Source organism: Pelodiscus sinensis, chromosome 6, assembly GCF_049634645.1.
Source record: "Pelodiscus sinensis isolate JC-2024 chromosome 6, ASM4963464v1, whole genome shotgun sequence".
Classification (NCBI taxonomy): Eukaryota; Metazoa; Chordata; order Testudines; family Trionychidae; genus Pelodiscus; species Pelodiscus sinensis.
In genome coordinates, this window is record NC_134716.1 from 127,344,359 (window position 1) to 127,364,351 (window position 19,993).

General features: G+C 50.5%; 1 protein-coding gene and 1 long non-coding RNA gene across 4 annotated transcripts; one reads left to right on the forward strand and one right to left on the reverse strand.

Annotated features, from left to right (window-relative positions):
- Positions 1-988: 988 nt before the first annotated feature.
- LOC142830004 (uncharacterized) lies at positions 989-9,287 on the forward strand. Its single transcript, XR_012905017.1, has 3 exons — positions 989-3,429; positions 4,036-4,263; positions 8,953-9,287. It is a non-coding gene; the product is annotated as an uncharacterized LOC142830004 (long non-coding RNA).
- Positions 9,288-16,187: 6,900 nt separating this feature from the next.
- RPP25L (ribonuclease P/MRP subunit p25 like) lies at positions 16,188-19,762 on the reverse strand. Of its 3 annotated transcripts, none has more exons than XM_075932802.1 (2): positions 19,626-19,762; positions 16,188-17,985 (listed from the first exon to the last, which is right to left on the reverse strand). In XM_075932802.1, exon 2 carries the CDS (start codon positions 17,974-17,976, stop codon positions 17,419-17,421), a length of 558 nt encoding a protein of 185 aa, XP_075788917.1. In that variant the 5' UTR covers positions 17,977-17,985; positions 19,626-19,762; the 3' UTR covers positions 16,188-17,418. The 3 variants fall into 3 exon arrangements, with proteins under 3 accessions (XP_075788917.1, XP_075788918.1, XP_006123037.2); XM_075932803.1 differs by lacking the exon at positions 19,626-19,762 and adding an exon at positions 18,411-18,939; XM_006122975.4 differs by lacking the exon at positions 19,626-19,762 and adding an exon at positions 18,071-18,088.
- Positions 19,763-19,993: the final 231 nt, after the last annotated feature.

Consider the following 19,993-nt stretch of genomic DNA (forward strand, 5'->3'; position numbering starts at 1 on the left):
AGAACAATTTCCCCTCCTCCTTGTGACTCCTCTTGCCTGGTGTCCTCGCAGCCTCCAAGCACCTGTGAGTCTCAGCAACGCTGCTGGATCGGCCGGAGCAGCCACCTCAAAAGCCCCAGCGCATGAACCGATCTCTGGCTGAGAGTCCAGAGGTAGCAACTCACGTGATTCGGGGGCCGGAGCTCACGACCGACGAGGAGAGGCGGAAGGATTTGGGCTTGTTTAGTCTGCAGAAGGGAAGAGTGAGGGGGGATTTGAGAGCAGCCTGCAACTATCTGGAGGTGGGTTCCAAAGAGGCTGGAGAGAGGCTGTTCTCAGTGGTGGCAGGTGGCAGAACGAGGAGCAATGGGCTCAAGTTGCAGTGGGGGAGGTCTAGGTTGAATATTAGGAAAAACTATTTCCCTAGGCGGGTGGGGAAGCGCTGGGCTGGGTTCCCTAGGGAGGGGGTGGAATCTCCATCCCTAGAGGTGTTGAAGTCTCGGCTTGACCAAGCCCTGGCTGGGCTGATTTTGTTGGGGTTGGTCCTGCTTTGGGCAGGGGGCTGGACTCGCTGACTCCTGCGGGCTCTGCCGGCCCTGGGGTTGTATGACGTAGAGACGATGATCCTTGGCACAGACACTGGGATGGGTCAGGAAGGCCCCCCCCCATGCAACTGAGCAGCGCGGTGAACAATGACTCAGTGAACCCTGGCGCCAGCCAGTTACCGGAGAAGATGCTGTTGCCTCTCAAGTCAGCAGCTCCTGGGGTATTTTTAGCAAGAAGCAGGAACATTTCTTGCCCTTAATGGAAATCGATCTGCGAGTCGTGGCTTTGGCGGGGGAGCATCCGCCCGGCGCTCAGACCCGGCCCTGCCTTTGCCCGAAGGACACGGCGGCATTACAGCCCTGCAGCTCAGCGCTCCAGTCCCGCAGGGCCCTGCACTGCAGAGAGGGCTGCTCTCCGGCTGCCAGACAAACCATCCAGAGGAGCTCTGGCCACGGACCATGCCCAGGATGTTCCCCCCTCTGTGAAGAATGCAGAAGGGGGGGGGCTGCAAAAACACCCCAAAATGCGATCTCTGCAGGCTTTGGTACAAAAACTTCCCCCCAAATCCTAATACCTGGACTTTGGGAAGTAAGAAAAATGCTGCCACCACCCAAGTATTACAAGAAAAACCAGGGAAACCTCGGCTCTACAGTAAAACCAGGACACACCAATTAACCAATACCAGGTTAAATAAAAAAGAAAGAACTTTTATTATCAAAACAATACCCCAGTTACTAGCCTAGTAGGAATGGCTAGATGGTAATAGCCACCAATTAATATGCTCATGGAGGATTCCACCATGGGCCAAAACTTGGTTACGAAAGAGAGAAAACCCCATTTCTAACGGCACAGACATCAGCTCCAAAGTCCCAAACCAGAAAACAATAAAACCTGACGGAGTTCTCTAAACTTTACCCTACTTACACATTAGGAAGCGTCTTTTTCTTGGGGCGAGACATGTTGTCTGTCTGTCTCAGTATCTAGACCAGCAGTTCCCAAACTTTTCCAGATGGGGACCCGTTTGGACAATTCAGGAAGACGTGGTGACTCAAGGCAATTCAAAAACGGGGGGAGGAGGGGTGGGCAGAGCCATCAGGGGAGACACTTGGTTACCCTTTTGAAATCTAATGGCGACCCATATTTGGGTCCCGACCCATACGTTGGGAAACTGATCTAGAGAGCAAACTGGCTCAGAGACAAAGGAGGGAAAACCCAGAAATCCCTCTGTTTGACATCCCTGCCTGTATTTCTATTGGCTGACCGCTACCTGGCTAGGTGCAGGGACATAGCTAACCCCTCAGTCCCCAGGCTGCTGGCCAGCCCTCATGGTTATGACCGACCACGACTGGCGAATCAAGTGAGTGGATCAGTGGGAATCCTACTGGTGGTTGTCCTCCTAGATCCCTTCTCTCCCTGCTGCCATGGCTCCCCTGGGGTAGGATCACAATAATTTCCGAGGGCCATGACGCAGCCCACGCTGTTACGGTGCTTAAAGGCCACGTCCTCTTCAAAACCACTTGTTCTTGCCGGCCCGTCTGACCCAAGCAGCTAGCCTACCCCACATTCAAGGCCTGGCCACGCTGGTGCAGCTAGGAGAAACTGATGGGTGAGCTTGGGAGTTCTTTACTGTAGCCCAGTTTGCTTCCTGGGAATCGTCTGTTGCCCTGAACAGAAAAGGAACAAACAGCAAGAGGCCGTATTCAGAAATCCAGCCGTGCTTCCGGCCAGCGGGCTGCCCAAGACGAGCTCTCTCCGGGTTTCTTTTCAGGGTCACCCTAGCACAGTTCTCTGGCTGTCGCCTGGTTTTTCTGTCGCTGACACACTCAGCTGCAATCCAGTCAGTGCTCAGACCTGCCCCACCCTTTGGTTTCTACTCCAGCCTTATCCATGATTTGGGCAGTAGCTTCTAGGGGGTCAGCAATCACGAGACAAAGGGGCAGTTAATTGCTCCCTTGATTAGGCTGAATGAAAAACAGCTACCACATGCTTAGCAAGGTCTGTGATTGCCCGGTTATAGCAAAGGGATCCATCCACACCCTCCGGTATAACAATATTAGGGTGCAGGCACTTGTCCCGTAGAGCATTGGCTCTGAATCTGGGCAGCCCAGGCCATCAGGAGGCGGCTCCAGGGAGCCTGCAAAGGTGCTTCCCGCCTAAGCGGCAGCAGCAGTGTTATTGCAAATGCCAGCACTTGCAGAGATGCATCGCCCAGGCAAGGCTTCGTGGGGTTTTGCAGAGGCTTTTCCAAGCATCTGCGCTCCGAACCGACAGAGTCTGTCTCTGGCCCTTTGCGGGTGGGGGAGGGGTTGTCCGTTAGTGCAAATCAACAGTGATTAGCTATAACGGGGCTGGCCAACCCGTTACAGACAAAGAGCCAAAACAGTGGTGGATACAGCACAAAGATCCGAGGGAAAAAAGTTGTTGAGCGCAAAAAAAACCAAAAACCTCACGCTGCCCCTTTAAGAGCTGTGGGAGCCGCAGTTTTTTCTTTGAAGAGCTCACGATCCGCGGGTTGGCCACCCCGAGCTATAACGTCGGAGAGGGGTCAGCACGTGAGTCTGTAACTTTAAAACCAATGAGTGGTCCGTGGCATCTTAGAGACAAATAAAAATAGAGAAAATCATGAGCTTTCGTGGGCAAAACCCACTTCCTCAGATGAGCTGGAGTGGGAAAAACAAACAAAAAGCAAGAACCCAGAATTTTTAACTGAAAAAGACAGGAGAAAGGAAGAAATTCCCGCTGAGCTGTGGCGTCGTCGGGGAGAGTGGTCCTGACAGCCTGTCGTCCATCCTCGTGTGGAAAGTTGGTGTAAAGAGCTTCTTTCGCCACGGTGGCCAGGATGGTGTTTTCCGGAAGATCACTGATGCTCTGTGGTTCCCTCAGGAACTCAGCAGTGTCTCCAAGGTAGGTAGGAGTGCTGGCAGCTGTGATACGTGAGGGGATGAGATGTCTGGGATTTCTGGGTGTAAGGATCTTGGGTAGCACGTAGAAACCTGGAATTAACGGGATGTCCCATTATAAAACCAGCCTGCTACACATTTAACACCAACATTTTACACATTCATACATTTTAATGGGTAGCAGGTTTAAAACTAATAAAAGAAAGTTCTTCTTCACACGGCGTGTAGTCAACCTGTGGAACTCCTTGCCAGAGGAGGCTGTGAAGGCTAGGACTATAACAGAGTTTAAAGAGAAGCTAGATAATTTCATGGAGGTTAGGTCCATAAACGGCTATTAGCCAGGGGATAAAATGGTGTCCCTGGCCTCCGTTTGCCAGAGGCTGGAGATGGATGGCAGGAGACAAATCGCTGATCATTGTCTTCGGTCCATCCCCTCTGGGGCACCTGGTGCTGGCCACTGTCGGCAGACAGGATACTGGGCTAGATGGACCTTTGATCTGACCCTGTACGGCCGTTCTTATGTTCTTATGACTCCCTCTGCAGCTCATCTGGTGAGGTGGGGTGTTCCCACGAAAGCTCATGAGTCTATGTGTTTGTGTTCGTTTCTAAGGTGCCACAGGACCACTCGCTGTGATTAGCTATCTACATCGGAGCAGACGCCTAAGCAGCCAGAGGCCCGGTGGTCTGGGGTGATCCAGACCGTAGAAGACACAAGTAATGGGGGAAGACGAGATCCTGAGAAATGTACAGCCCTCAAGTCTGGGATAGGAAGACAATAGCAGAGAGGTGAAAAGCGGGGTGTTTTAATCTGCCTGCTGAATCCTTCTCATAGGGACAGGTTAGTTTCATCTTGTTTTCTTAGCGCCCTGTCCAGAAAACCGACCGTTTCTGGCGCCTTCAGAGCCCAAAGGGGTAAAACCTGGGAGATGAGATGGGCACAAAAGGGGGTTGATTTGAAATGGTCCGAGGCCCAAGAGAACTTGCAAAGCACTTTGTAACGGAGGGTCAGTCCTACCCCTTCTTAGCTAGGGCGGCTGTCAGAGCCTCTATGGGCAGAGTAGGAAGGATGGGACCCCTCCCAAAAGGTGAATCAGGGCAAATGCAAATGCTGCTTTGAATGTTCCCTCTCATGTTTTCCATCCGTGTGTGGAATAGTTTTTGTTCTGTGCACCAAGGCATGTGTGGCTGTGCACCACCAATAGAAAACACATGCTTCTGGCTGTGGGCGCTCTGCTAATCAGCTGGGCGGCATTTACATCCCTCCTGGGCGCCTGCCCAAGTGCTCAGCTTCCAGGGTACACGGGCTGCATTGTCCTTTGGCAGCGTTCGCTGCAGCCTGCGTTTGGCTAGGGCGGTCTGTCCCTCTCGCCCGCCGCAGCTGGCTTCTTTCCTGCGTTCAGGAGCCCGAGTGCAGAAGTACCCCCCCCCCCCCAGCAGGGCTGCCGGAGAAGAAGGCCGAGCATTGAATGTAAAAATCGGGCGCCGTGGGCCCTCTGGTGGCTGCTGTGTCTGGGCAGAGCTGGTGGATGCGGTGCGATGCTATTTAACGGTGTTGCTGCCAGCGGGCTGGCTTCTCACCCAGACACCGACCAGGGAGCCTGAGAGGAGAAGGGGACTGCTGGGTGGAGAGGGAGGTTTGTCTGGCGAGTTCCGGATGCTGCCTCGGAAGGGCCAGGCCTGGGCGCCTCCGCACCATGCGGAAGGGGCTGGACGCACGAGCCGAGTTCGCGTGGCCGGAGCTGGGCACAGCCTTGGGATCCTGGCGGCCCAATCCCACCCGTTGCAGGACAGGATGCTGAGACTGCGGGCGAAGGGGGTTTTCAAAACCACTCACCCCAGGCCTAGCTCGGCTCCCATTGAGGCCAGTTATAGGGCAATTCATTACCAGTGACTTCAGGAGCCGAGCTAGGCCAACGGGAGCATTTTGACCATCCCAGCCGTACCTCCCCAGCCCGTGCACCCAGCCTACGGGATGCGACCTCAGGGCCCAATGGGGATTTTGACATGACTTCCAATGGGAGTACGAGTAAGGCCCGGTTAGCGAGGCGGCCAGCCACTTCCGACTTTCTTCTTCTTCCTTCTGGATGGAAGAAGTAGGGATTCTGCTTTGGCATCCCTCAGTATCAAGACAAGAAGCACACATGGCCCTGGCCTATATTTTGAAAACGGGCAGAGAGGGGAAACCTTGTCTCCCTCCCTCGCAGAAGTTGATCTCCTAAAAGCGGCGCAGTGACAGAGCCAGGGACAGACCTCGGGTTCCCTAATTCACGGACCCGCGACTGGCCCATGCTGCCTGGGACTTGCACTGGGACAGCTGGCAGAAGTGCCGCTTATTGAAACAGGCATGGTACAAATACACAGGAAGACAGTCCCGCCCCCAAATGCAAGGTGGACACTGGAATAAATTGCCTAGGGAGGTTGTGGAATCCCCATCACTGGAGATATTTAGGAGCAGGTTGGACAGACACCTGTCAGGGATGATGTAGACCAGGGCTACTCAACACACGGCCCGTTTGTTTGCGGCCTGAGGTGCAGTTTGGGTTGATCTGCATGTCAGTAGTTAAATTCCTGGACTGGCATTGCTCGTTAAAAGTGCTGGCATAGGGTGGAAATCAGGTAACTACTGCATTTTATTAATATCAGCACAACTGACGTAAATGAGGCCTGCATGTTGTGTAGTCCTGCCTTCATCTTTGTATTCATGCCCGTCAGTGTGAAAGAAGCTATTTGCATATATTTGCATGTACATAAGCGACGAGGAGTCCTGTGGCACCTTAGAGACTAACTGAAGTGTAGGAGCATAAGCTTGCGTGGGCAAAGACCCACTTCGTCAGATGCATGTAGTGGAAATTTCCACTACATGCATCTGACGAAGTGGGTCTTTGCCCACGCAAGCTTATGCTCCTACACTTCAGTTAGTCTCTAAGGTGCCACCGGACTCCTCGCCGCTTTTGCAGATTCAGACTAACACGGCGACCCCTCTGTTGCATAGACCACACTTAAGTCGCCGCCCTCGGCATGTGCTCAGAGTATCGTTGTGGCCCCTGGGGCTTCCAAAGTTGGGTAGCCCTGATCTAGATGGTGCTGGGTCCTGCCGTGAGGTCAGGGGACTGGACTCGATGACTCGAGGTCCCTGCCTGTTCTAGTGCTCTAGGATTGTATGACTGGGGAGGATTACAACCACCAAGTGGCCAGGTTTTAGACCATGGAGTGGTGGGTTACAAACATGCTCTGCAAACAATTGACTAGGTCTTTTCGCCAAGGGGGTTGGGGTTGTAGCCCCAGGATGTGTGTGCTCCTAACCGCTGCTTGCTGGGAGTGAGCACGGGATGGGGCTCTCCATGGCTGTTCGGTCCCTTGGAAGCATTGGGCATTGGCCGCGCTGGAAGGACAGGATACCGGGCTAGACTGACGGGGAGTCTGTGACGTAGTGGGGGGTACCTTGCTGGTGGCTATGCTGGGCAGCGGGTTGTGAGTGACCTCCACTGGCTGCAGCACGGCCCAGCAGGGCAGGCGATGAGTCATTATGCAAGGAGGCTTCGAAACTCTTCAGACAGGTATCTCCCAGGGAGCGGAACAATGGGAAGAAGGGGAGTGGCACCCTGGCTGGGGGCAGGGCTGGAAGCAAGTGAATTAGTTTCTGTCTGGTATCATGGAGGAAGCAGCCTAGGCAACAGGCTGGGATTTAGGGGCCCAGGTTCCCCCATCTCAAGGGGGGTTGAGGCATCCTAGGCCTGCCCTGGAACCGGATTACATCTGTGCTGGGCTGTACCCTGGAGAAGCAATAAACTCCCTCTCTTCTACTGACTGGTGGAGTCTGTCCATGCCACTACGGGGGTGCAGGAGACGGGAAAACCCCAATGCGCCGTCACAGAGACCCAACTGCTTGGTAAGCTGTCCTGAGTTAGCAGCTTGTCCGACAGGTGTCCTGCCAGGAGGGGCCTTGCACATGGAGTTGAAGAGGGAGAGAGGTATCGCTGATGGAAGGGGGCATGAGGACGGCCGTGGGAAATGCAGGCAAGGGGCAGAGGAGACAAGTCTTGCCGACAGGCGAATAGGGAAGGGCCATGCCTATTACATGGTCTTATCATTTTAGTATCGGGACCACAGAGCGCAGCTTCCAAAACAACGTTGTCCTTGAATTCGGCAAGACGCAAACCCCCAGGGGCTCCATTTCAGATGGGGGGGGGGCTTTAACTGGGATTCCAGGGGCTCTGTAGGCACTGGAAAACGAGCTTTCTGGCAGATAATTTAGCAGCTCACTGGCAGGAGCCCTCTGTCGAATTCCTGTATAAGAGAAAGACGAATATTAGACCCACTCAGCCCTGATACGAACATGTGCTGACAGCCTGTGGGAAGTCACTTAAGGGACACTGTTAGGGGTAAACGCGTAATATATACTCTTCCTTTGCTACTAACGCTGCAGAGAGAGATCTCGTTTGAACTCGTGGGCTCTGGCTCAGCTCTGGGACGGGCGTGTGGGCTAGTGGGTCACAGCAGGGGGAAGATGCATCTAGGTTCTAAGTAAGAACATTAGAACGGCCAGGCTGTGTCAGACCAAAGGTCTAGCCCGGTATCCTGATGTCTGACAGTGGCCAATGCCAGCTGCTTCAGAGGGAATAAACTCAACAGGTGATCATTGAATGATTCATCCGTGAGGGATGTGCAGAACATGGTGCTGGATCTCTGCTCACACTGGCTAATCGCCACTGAAGGACCTAGTCTCCGTGGATGTATCTAGTTCCTTTGTGAACCCTGTTATAGTCCTGGCCTTCACAACATCCTCTGGCAAGGAGTTCCACAGGTTGACTGTGAAGAAATTCTTTTTTGTTTTAAATCTGCTGCCTATTCATTTAATTGAATGACTCCTAGTTCTCGTGTTATTTGAAAGTGTAATTAAATAGTTCCTGATTCAATTTCTCCACACCGTTCATGATTTTATAAACCTCTGTTATATCTCCCCCTTAACCATCTCTTTTCCAAGCTGAAAAGTCCCTGTCTTTTCACTCTCTCCTCATATGGAATGTGTTTGGCACTCCTAATTATTTCTATTGCCCTTCGCTGTACCTTTTCCAAATCCAATCCATCTTTTTTTGAGATAAGGTGATCAAATCTGCATACAGTAGTCAATAAGTGGGCATACCATGGATTTATAAAGAGGCAATATGCTATTTCCTGTCTTAGTATCGATCCTTTTCCCAATAAGTCTCAATATTCGGTTTATTTGGGTTGTCACTAGACATGGGACAGATATTTTTAGACAACTATCCACAGTGTCTCCAAGATCTCTTTATTGATGGGTTCAGCTAAATTAAACCCCAACATTTTGTATGCATTTTGGGGATTATATTTTGCCAACTACAGTACTCTGCATTTATCAGTATTGAATTTGTCACTGTGTTGCCCAGTAACTGAGTTTTGTGCAATCCCTTTGTAACTCTTTGCAGTCTGCTTTGGACTTAACTATCTTGGATACATTTTGAATCACCTGCAAATTTGCCAGCTCACTGTTTGCTCTTTTTTCTAGATCATTTATGAATGTGTTGAACAGCCCTGCTCCCAGTACCAACCCCCCGGCAGGGTTTCCTGTAAACTCTGCTTGTGCGGCCACGCAGGAGAGATTGAAATGCTGCCCAGATGGTTAGCAGAGCACCCAAAGCTAGAGGTATTTTTTTGTTTCTACTGCTGGTGCACATTCAAACATGCATCAGTGCACACAAATACATTTATTCCGCAGATTGATGTGTAAAAGCTTAGAGGGATATCACTATTTACTTCTCTCCTTCTCACCATTTATTCTTACTCCTTGTTTCCTAACTTTTGACTGGAGTGCCTGAAAACTTAGTTTACAAGCTTCAGAGAGGTAGCCGAGTTAGTCTGTAACTGGAAAAACTTAAAAAACAACAAATGGTCTGGTAGCACTTTATAGACTACATAAGAACGGCCGTACTGGGTCAGACCAAAGGTCCATCTAGCCCAGTAGCCTGTCTGCCGACAGTGGCCAGCACCAGGTGCCCCGGAGGGGGTGGACCGAAGACAACGATCAAGCGATTTGTCTCCTGCCATCCCTCTCCAGCCTCTGACAAACAGAGGCCAGGGACACCATTTCTAGACTAACAAAACTTGTAGATGGTGTAATGAGCTTTTGTGGGCACAGCCCACTTCTTCAGATGACTGGAGTTATCAAAGGTGCAGTTTCAAAATAAATAGGGGAGGAGAAGGGAAAAAAGGGGGGGGGATGGTCAATTAGAGTCTCCGTGCTACATGAAGCTGATAGAGAAGTTGCAAATTGTTCGTAAGTACCCATGGTTTGGTTTTCCAGCCATTAGGATGTGAAGTGTAGCGGGCCATCCAGCCAATGTTTTATTCCTACCTTTGTGATAGGAATCAAGCCTGTAAAGGAAGTTACGTTCTAAGGCAGGGGTCACCAACCAGTCGGTCGGGATCGACTGGTAGATCTTGGAGCCTCTGCCAGGTGATCCTGACTGGCTTGGCCAAGGGGCTATCACGTGCCGGCACTTCATCTGTCTCTACCCGCACTGCTGCACATCTGCCCTCTGCCTGGGAGCGGTCCCCTCAGGAGCCTCCGGCTTGCTGGGCATCTATCCCATCTCCACAGAGCAGAGAGGGGTCACAACAGGGCTTGGGATGGAGGGAGTTTGCTGGCTGCTTTGGGGAGTGGTGCAGGGCCAGGACAGAGGTGACCCTGCCTTAGCCCCACTGCACCACGACATAGGAGCCACCTGAGGGTAGCAGGGCCCAGCTAGAGCCCACATCCCAAAACCCTACCCAGTCATGAACCCCCTCCTGCACCCTAAGCCCCTGCCCTAGCTCTGAGCACCTCTGCAGCCCAACACCTTCCCCGAGCCTGCACCTAGAATCCCTCCTGCACCCCAACTGCCTGCCCCAAACTCAGAGCCCCTCTCACACTCCAGATCCCTTAATCCAAGACCAGAGTTTGCACCCCAGCCTGGTGAAAGTGAGGGAGGATGGGGGGGGCACAAAGGAGGCGGGGCCAGGGTATTTGGGTGTGAGGTAGATCTTCGATTGCACTTCAATTCAAAAAGCGATCTTGTGCTTAAAAAGGTTGGAGACCCCTGCTCTAAGGCTTCCCTGTGTATTTGGCCCCTGGTATTGGCCTGAAACAATACAGTGATTTTGAGATCCGTGAATGAGTGTTCAGGACACCATCTACAAGCGTTGCACATCTTTAAGGTGCTGCAAGACTGTTTGTTGTTGTTGACGTTTTTAAAGTCGTTTACTTGAATGACGAGCCTTTTGGTACCTTAATCACCCTGCTGCTGTTTAGAAACAAACTCCCCATGGCGGAGGCTGCACGCTCCCAGCTTCCCAGTTCATCACAGTCACACTCAGGCTGTTGCAGGTAAGAGCTCTGTCTGTGGCTAGGGTGAATAAACCCTGGTACAAAATTTGCGGGAGGGGGGGTTGCAGTCCTGCCCAGCCCCCCCAAAATGGCACCTCTGCCTTCACTCTCCTCTTCATCTTCAGGGTCCATTAACCCCTGCACTGCCCCAGAACCGAGCTCAGTAGGGCCACTTATCTCAAGGCTGGAACGACCCAATTAAAATTGTGCACAAGGCCTGACAGAGATTTTGGTTGAAAAGCGGGAAACCCCCTGCCTCAGATGCTCATCCTGCTAATTACAAGACAAACCGTCTTCCTTTCCCTTGTTTTCTGGGGCGAGGCTCTCTGCTCGAGGGGGCCTTTGTGACTCCTTTAGGAAGGAGCAGGGTGCCCCTGCGAGGAAGGACGGCAAACAGCAGAAAGCATCAGGGGAGGGAAAGGGGGAGCTGCAAAGGGAACTTTTGAAATCCAAACGAAAGGAAGACGCCTGGCTGGAAGCACAGGCTGCTCTCACGGCAAGGGATTAGTGGCAGCACTTGGGAGAGAAGACGTCAGGCCTGTGAAAGTAGAAAGAATTACACTGTAAGAGAAAGATGAATTATGCTGTAATAATTGAATAAGTTGAAGGAATACTGTTTGTCTCTGAACAGGAAGAAGAAAAGTATGTTAATGTTGTTTGTAGGTATGCAGATTCCAGAGTGCTAGCCAGAGTTAACAGGAAAAGGAGCATTAGGTGTTAGGCAGAAAACAATTGAGATAACCAGGGAGATATGGACAGGAGATTGCTGTGTGCTTGATGTTGAAATGAAGATACTTGACTAGTCTCACACTAATCATGTGAAGTTTTGCCCCTCTTTTAATCCTGTTAACTTGGCTTTCTTTTGACTGTATAAATCAAGGGGTTTGAACCTTGTATGGGGCTCACATTTTCTGGGTGAAATTTGCAGAGCTTTGCAAATAAACAGAGCGGTCTGACAAATCTGTGAGTCCTGTCTGACTTTGACAGGCCTAAAAGCCAAAAGCAGGCTAGGCACCGAACAGCGACGCATCCGAGGTTGGGCTCAGCGAGGTAGCCCCAAGCCATAGTACCTGGCGGTAGCGCCCCCGTGGCTGCAAGGGATGCATCGCTCGAGAGAGTTAGCAGCATCCTAAACAGTTTGTGTCCCTGGACTGATCTGTCAGAGGGACAGGAGTAGTTCTTAGACACACTCTTCTCGCTACATAGGTATAGTAGAAGAATGCAGTGCACACGGAGAGTGGCCTACCTGCCAGGCTAACACCAGAGCGAACGTCTCACTCGACGGGAGATTGTTCAGGGGCCAGGCGAGGGATGTAAAATTCCCTTTAATTGGTTAACTGGTTAAACGGGAAGTTTAATTGGTTAACCAATGGGGGGGCACCCTTCCCCCACTGCAGCCCCCTGAGAGCACCACGGACAGCGGCTGTTCTGGACGCACAGCGCAGACCAGGTCCCCTGCCGATGGTGGACAGGGAGCTGCTGTAGCCCCCACTGGTTACCCGGAACGTATCACCCATTAAGGGAGATGCTTACCAGTGAATCTTTCCCATCCCTAGCCCAGGATCCTAGGACAGGAAGCTGCAGGCTCATCAGCACAGGATGGAGAAATTTCTGGCTGCTTTATGAACCAGACTTTATATGCGTCAAGGGGTCCCCCAGCTCTGGTTCAGACTCAGACTAGTCCTCTAAAACTAGCTGCATAGATGTTGCTTTGACATTGTAGCTCAGGCTCTACGGCAAGCTTCCGAACCTGTGCTTCAGGTTGGAACACAACGTCTACACAGCTGTTTTCAGAGCACTAGGTGGGGCCCTGCCCAGCTTGGGATGCTCACTCCCAGCATCAGTGTAGGTGTGCCCCAAGAGGCTCACCGTAAATCGGAACCCTTCCCTCCTGACCCCTGCCTTTTTGTGCCAAACCTAGTGCAACAGGGTGCTGGTTTGTGACGAGCTGCTAGGCTCTGATCACAATACAAATACTAATTAGAATCGTTTTTAAACTGTGGTCAGCAGAGAGCTGGCTGGTCCCAGAAGAGTGACTGACTCCGCTCCTTGTTCCCGGCACTAAGAGCTAAAAATCCATTAAATAGCTTCCTTTCTCCATTGCCCATGAAAGCAACTGTTGTAGTTGCCATGTTAGATGGTAGCAAGCGAGAAAGCAGCCTATGAAATTGGGCCTGCTGTAGGAGTTTGAGAGCCCGTTTCGACATGCACAGTGTGCCATCAACCGGCAGAACCTTGAATCCAAACCATGTCTATCTGTGTCTAATGTGGACAAGGATGACACATCCCCTCTCCTCTCTCGCCGAGGCATCAGCTGTCTCAGCCCCTGCCAGACAATGGAGAGAGGAAACTGCAGAACTGAAATCACACTCTCACCTGTGTGGCAGAAAAAAAGAAAAATCAGAGCAGCAATTACGGAGCGACCACGCCAACCTATTCCATCCTCCCAGCAGGAAGAAGCCACATTCACTGCTCTGATTCTGCCATGAGGTAGCAGCGCCTGCAGCTGCTCCACAATTCTGAGGCTACATTTGTGGGGTTCTTATGGCTTCCTGCTGTGTTAATAGCAGGTTTACCAATATGTGTAAGTGCTGGAAAGTTAGAGACAACCTCGGCTTCCCCCAGAAAGCTTCGTAACAGCACTAATTCAAAGGAATTCCATCTCTGGGTTCTGGTGCCACCCCAGAGCTTATGTGATGTAGGAAGACACAAAATTCCTCATTGAGAATACAAGTGGAGCCTCGAAAACACTCACAAAGGCTGGATTGATATAGTCATTTGATCTGGTAATTTTCAAACTTAAACACCTACTTATAAAATAAAACCCACATTGCAGCTTTGATTAAGAGGCAGGCCATGCGAAGTGGGACGCTACAAAGAGGATTACACATGCCACTTTTGTATCTGGCTTTCTTTCAAGAGAGCATTTTAGTAGAAAATGAAAGTAATTTGAGCCCTCCGGCGCTAGGTACAGCAGACGTACTCCACTGGATCTGTCCCTTGTGCTTGCTTCTTTGGCAGTTGTTACTCAGCTCCAATCTGCTAATTAACAAAAACAAGCTTCTCCTTAGATTTAAGGAAGACAGGACCTGTGTCCAGAGGTAGGACTAGCCTGCATCTTCTGAAACGGCGTTACCTCAATTCAAATGAAATCTTCCAACTATCTCCGCCCAGCAGACGCCTGGTTGCATTTCAACCAGAATAAAGTGTCTGTTATTTACATTTTGTCTGCCAGTTTTCTTCCTGTTTAAGTACCTTGTTGAATTGGGGCCTAGAGTATGGTACCAGTCACATGGAAAGCCAGTGGGGCTATTCATGCAGCTAGTTAGGTACATGCTAAGTTCCTTGCTGAACTAGGGCCTCAATTTGTATCCTTCTGTCTTGAAGATATACAGACACTTCATGGACAGTGGTTTTTTTTTTTTTTTCCCTTTTACAGTGTTTGAAAAAGCAGCTTCCAAGTCACATGAGTTTCTCACAGAAACAAATGTTACTCATCGCATAATCACATGGATAAATTCTCAATCTGCATTACGGGCTTCATGTAACTTTAATTCCTGTTATAATTTCTAATCACACAACGATCCTTAAACAAAGCACGTACGATTGAATATGTTTAAGTTCAGACTGGTCAGACCTTAATAAAATCAGCTGAACTTCAGGCTACCAGAACCCGAGTCAAGGGATATAGCTAGCATCTCCCGGTCATATTTCAAGAGGCACATCATGCTGACCCATCTTTGCACATTTGCCTTATAAATTTACAATAAATTTATAATCCTCTCCCACAGACAACCCACCAACCTGAAGCATATTCTCACCAGCAACTACACACCGCACCATAATAACTCTAACTCAGGAACCAATCTATGCAACAAACCTCGGTGCCAACTCTGCCCACATATATACACCAGCAACACCATCACAGGACCTAACCAGATCAGCTATACCATCGGTGGTTCATTATCCTGCTCATCTACTAACGTAATATATGCCATCATGTGCCAATTATGCCCCTCTGCTATATACATCGGCCAAACTGGACAGTCCCTACGTAAAAGAATAAATGGACACAATTCAGATATTAGGAATGGCAACATACAAAAACCTGTAGGGGAACACTTCAGTCTCCCTGGACACACAATTGCAGATCTAAAGGTAGCCACCCTGCAGCAAAAAAACTTCAGGCTTCAAAGAGAAACTGCTGAGCTACAGTTCATCTTCAAGTTTGACTCAATCAACTCAGGATTAAACAAAGACTGTGAATGGCTTGCTAACTTCAAAAGCAGCTTCTCCTCTCTTGGAATTCACACCTCCAGATCAGCTACTAGAAGTGGGCCTCATCCTCCTTGATTGGATCCACCTTGTCATCTCTAGCCTGATTCTGGCCTGCATATTTATACCTGCCTCTGGAAATTTCCACTACATGCATCTGACAAAGTGGGTCTTTGCCCACAAAAGCTTATGCTTCTACACTTCAGTTAGTCTATAAGGTTCCACAGGATTCCTCGCCGCTTTTGTAAATTTAAAATGTAATTGAACTATTCATGGTAGTGGAGGACAGGAGAGGCAACAATAAGCCTCTGAAAGTGAGCAATTTGTGAAAACCTAATTTTCACCCGTTAAAGTGAAACAGTCCAGTTAAAAACCATACACGACAAAAAACAATCTCCTTCCCTGCAGTATCAACCATCCTAATTGTTTTAAAGTGAAAGTTTCATAAATCTGGTTCATTTTTCACAATTGACACTATATTTAACTTCAATCAGCTTGGACAAGAAATACAGAAGAGTCACATCCATTCTGTCTGTCATACCGTAGTACCAGAACACAACACTGGTAGGGGACTATTTAAATCCTCACAAAAAACGTGTTCATGGGGTTTCAAGGCAATATTTACATTTATTAGAGATGAGAGCTCAAGTGAGTCATGCATGAGAATGAAAATAAGCTGTGCAAAGAGTTTGTGAGACTGCGAATGCAACTTGTATTGTGAAACATGACTTGTGATATGATGGAAAAGACATTTATATGCTCAACTTTAGAGGCGTCTGAATCAACCTTGTGCACTGGTGAGCATGAAGCTTAAAAAAAAACCCCTTGTCCTTGAATGTGAAAGCGTCTCATGTGATGTGACATGAGACTCACTCATGAGTCCCTCCAATCCTGTTGGTAAATCTTTGCTTTTACAAAAGCTCATTTGTCTTCAATTGACCTACACTCAGTAGTGTTGTTGTTTTTAAGTAAAGAGTGGCTGTAGCAAGCTCCGAAGGGAGCCTGTCTGTTAGTGTCTCTTGCAGATGATTGAACAAGAATGGAAAGTATGGCTATCCTCCAGAAAGCAATTTATAAGATTTGTACTTGCAAGTAACTCAATCTTTCAATTACAACTGTGGAGTCTCTTTCCTGACCCGTATTTAACTGAAACAAATACTCGTGCAATGAAACATCATGAAAAAGGGAAGCAAAGTTATTTTCTCTGCTTCATTCAGTCAAGTGTTGAAGCTTCAGAGCTATTTTAAAAACTCTTTAAACCGCTATAACAACACTTATCTAAAAAAGCTGCCCCACAATTAGTGTAGATTACACAAATGTTAATCCTCTCAGAGGTTTTAAAAAAGATTAGTAAAGAGAAAACAACCCGTTGAGGTATTTTTACAATTCCTCCATAAGAAAAAAGTTCAACATATTAATCTGTTCCTTCTCAGTCACAGCTGAACATGCTCAGGTTTCTGCCTAGAGCGATGCCTCAAGTTCAGTCCTCTAAATGTTACTAATGGCTTCGGCAAAAAGAGGAAAGGACAGAGACAAAATTTCTGATGTAAAACTCAAGAGGGATCTTTATTTTAAATTCTGCTGTATGAATCATAAAGGAGTAGCAGAAGGAACACAGTTTTAGTGTTGGCATTCACTATGAACAACTGTGCCGAACACTTACACAGAGCTCTGTCAGTGTGATTTCTACCAATTAGTATATCCGCACAAAATCCCTGTGGTGCCCAACGTTCCCCATTCAGTCACTGCCAGAGCTGAGATCCAGGGATCAGCAGAACATAGCCAAAAAAGGGAAACAGAGCCTAAAGGCTCTGTTAGGAGGTCCAGTCTAATAAAATGCCATTGCAATTGGGAAAGCCAAAAACATCCTCAACTCAGAGTTCTATCCCATAGCCTTCCACCCTTTCATCTCTAACACAGATGCATGGCCCAGTTCCATCTTCCAAGTAGCATCCAGGGCAGCTGAAATCAGCTCCATTTAATGCACATTTGTTTTGGCCTCAGGACTCCTGGCAAATTCCCTATTCTTCATTAAGGAGAGTTTGGGCAATTCTGGGCTACTTTCTTTCACTAGTAAGCCACACGCAGCAGAGTAATCACCATGCAGGTCTTCAGCAAGACGACTTGTCAAGACAGACTCCAGACTTGTTATGAGAGGAATGTATTTGCCACGCTATGGCCCTGTTTCCACATGCCCCTTTTCCCTCTCCCACTTGTGCTAGGTTTCAGCTCTCCTCTGCCAAGGAGTTCAGTCACTATTTGGTGGCAACAGTTGAGCAGGCTTGTTTTTTTACTCCTGATGCCATTAAAAATGGCTTTGGATACGTCTCCGTCTCAAGGCTTTTTGTACAATTCGCCACGTCCTCCAATAGATCTTGGATGCTTTCCTGTGTGGCCAGCCCCCCTTCCTCCACCCTGCTTTCTTTTAGTTTGTGCTTGAGACTCAGCTTTGAGTGTTTCGATCCAGAAGGCATCAAAAGAGCCTGGGGCCTGATAGCCAGGCTCCTGGGGATCTAGTGCATCTTTGCTCAGCAGGACACAAATGGCAGGAATATTTCTCTTCACTGTCAAGGCATCTAGACCTGCCTCAGGGACAATGGGCTCCCAGATCTCTTCAGTCTGTTTGAAGAGCACTTTGGTGATTTGGTGAAGTTCCTTGAGCCTTCGCTTCATGATTTCCACACAAGTGATAGTCTTGCTGACAGCTTTGCCAGAGCCAGTGAAGAGGATCTGCCTAACCGAGTCCGACTCCATCTTGCCGATGGCATAACCCATAAGATTTCTGATTTTGCTGCCATCCTTCACCTTCATCTCGATAATATCTGAAGGCAGGTTGGTGAACGGAATGGGAAAGGGCTTCTCCACAATCTTGGATTTCTTATAGTTCTCCATTATGCACCACTGTAAATGAGAAGAACCAGTATCAATGCATGCTTCTAATTATTATTCACAAAGGCACGGTATTTAATTTCACAGGCTATATTACCTGACTGATAAAAAGTTGAGTAGAATCCACTTTATTATTAATTTGTATTACCATAGCACTCAGGCGACCCAGTTGTGGACTGGGCCCTCACTGTGCTAGATTCCATAGCAGTGGTTCTAAACTCAAGTGGCCACAAGCTGTCAGGACTGCTTGATGCACTGAATACTATCAGAAGCTACCCCGTAGGGCTGAAGCTCTGAGCCTCACACTTGTAAGGATAAAGGCGTCAAGCCCTTTTGTCTTCCAAGACTCTCCCAGTCCCAAGGGGCAAAGCCCCTTCCTCCCAGCTGAAGTCCAGCTGTGCACACTTACATGCACACACACAGAGCCTCTTACTCACGTTGCTTAGATTTGCCTGAAAAGGATCGTGACAGTTTTAGGCACCTCTAGCTACATGCTACAGAAAAATACATACTGAGTTTTAGGCCCAAACACACCCAAGACCTCCACTTTATGTAACTCCACTTAGAAATGTCATTTGCCCAATTAAATGAAATTCTCCCGTCTAAGCTGCTACTAGATACTGGAGTTTGACATTTTGGAGTTAGAAAAGACAAAGGAGAAAGAAGAGAAAACATTACAAAGAGCAATTTAGTAGTTTAAAAAATTCAGTAATAAATAGCAGGTTGGCTTGGATTAAAACTATTTCGTATATTATCTGCAATCCAAGCACTGCTTGTGTGTGGATGGCACATGGGAGTCAGAATCTGAAAGTAACTGATCTAGTTTTGCAGCCCCAAATGGAGAGACATGGCAAAGCTAAACAAATAGCATCACTGATGAAATGCAGGAGCTGAACGAGCTCAGGAGCTGTTAGTAGCAGGAAAGGAAGGACTGTTATTTTTTAAGTCAACGGGACGTTGCCTCATTGGAACAAGAGGAGTTGGGAAAGATACGGGGGGGGGGGCTGGGTGGACAGATGTGGGGTCAGTGTCTGAAAGGGGGGAAGGGGGATGACGGGATCCGAGGGCTACATGCCGGGTGGGGGCGGGGGGGGACGGGCCGGGGGGGGATTCTGCTCGGCGGGTGGGGGCGGGGGGGGACGGGCCGGGGGGGGGATTCTGCTCGGCGGGTGGGGGCGGGGGGGGACGGGCCGGGGGGGGATTCTGCTCGGCGGGTGGGGGCGGGGGGGGACGCTGCCGGGGGGGGGATTCTGCTCGGCGGGTGGGGGCGGGGGGGGACGCTGCCGGGGGGGGGGATTCTGCTCGGCGGGTGGGGACGGGGCGGGGGGGGACGGGCCGGGGGGGGGATTCTGCTCGGCGGGTGGGGGCGGGGGGGGACGGGCCGGGGGGGCAGGGAAGAGCAACCTCGGCCCAGCGCGGCAGGGGCCTGGGGGGCCGCGGGGGGGGGCGGCCCCAGGGCGGTGGGAAGGTCCCGGGGGGGGGGTCGGGCTGGGTGTTTACGGGTCTCGCTAATGGGGGGGTCTGGCTGGATGCGGGGGGCGGGGCTGCCCGCTCGGAGGCGCGGGGGGGGGGGTGACGGGAGGAGCGTGGGAGGGGCCGGACCTGGAGGGGTTACTGGGGGGGGGGGAAGTGGCCGCCCGCCCCGCGCTCACCCTTCCCGGCCGCCGCACGCGCCGCCAGCCCCGCCGCCAAGATGGCGGCTCCCCGTCGCGCGGGGGGTGACGTCACGGGGGCGCGCGGCGCCGGGCCCGTAACGGCTGCGGCGCTCTTGGGAGTCACGTGAGCAGCTCGCGCCCTGCGTCGGTCGCCCTCACGGCCCGTGGCGCGCGAGGGTCACGGGGCCCAGGCTCGCCCCCCCCCTCCCCGTGACATCGGCGGCTGCCATGACGACGTGCTCCGACGTCACTCGGCGCGGCGGAGGGTGGGCGTGTGAAAAAGCCACGCGCGGAACGGGAAGGGGGCGGCGCGGCTCGAGTCAGTGGGCGTGTCCGTGCCGAGCGTGGCTTGTGACGTCAGCGGG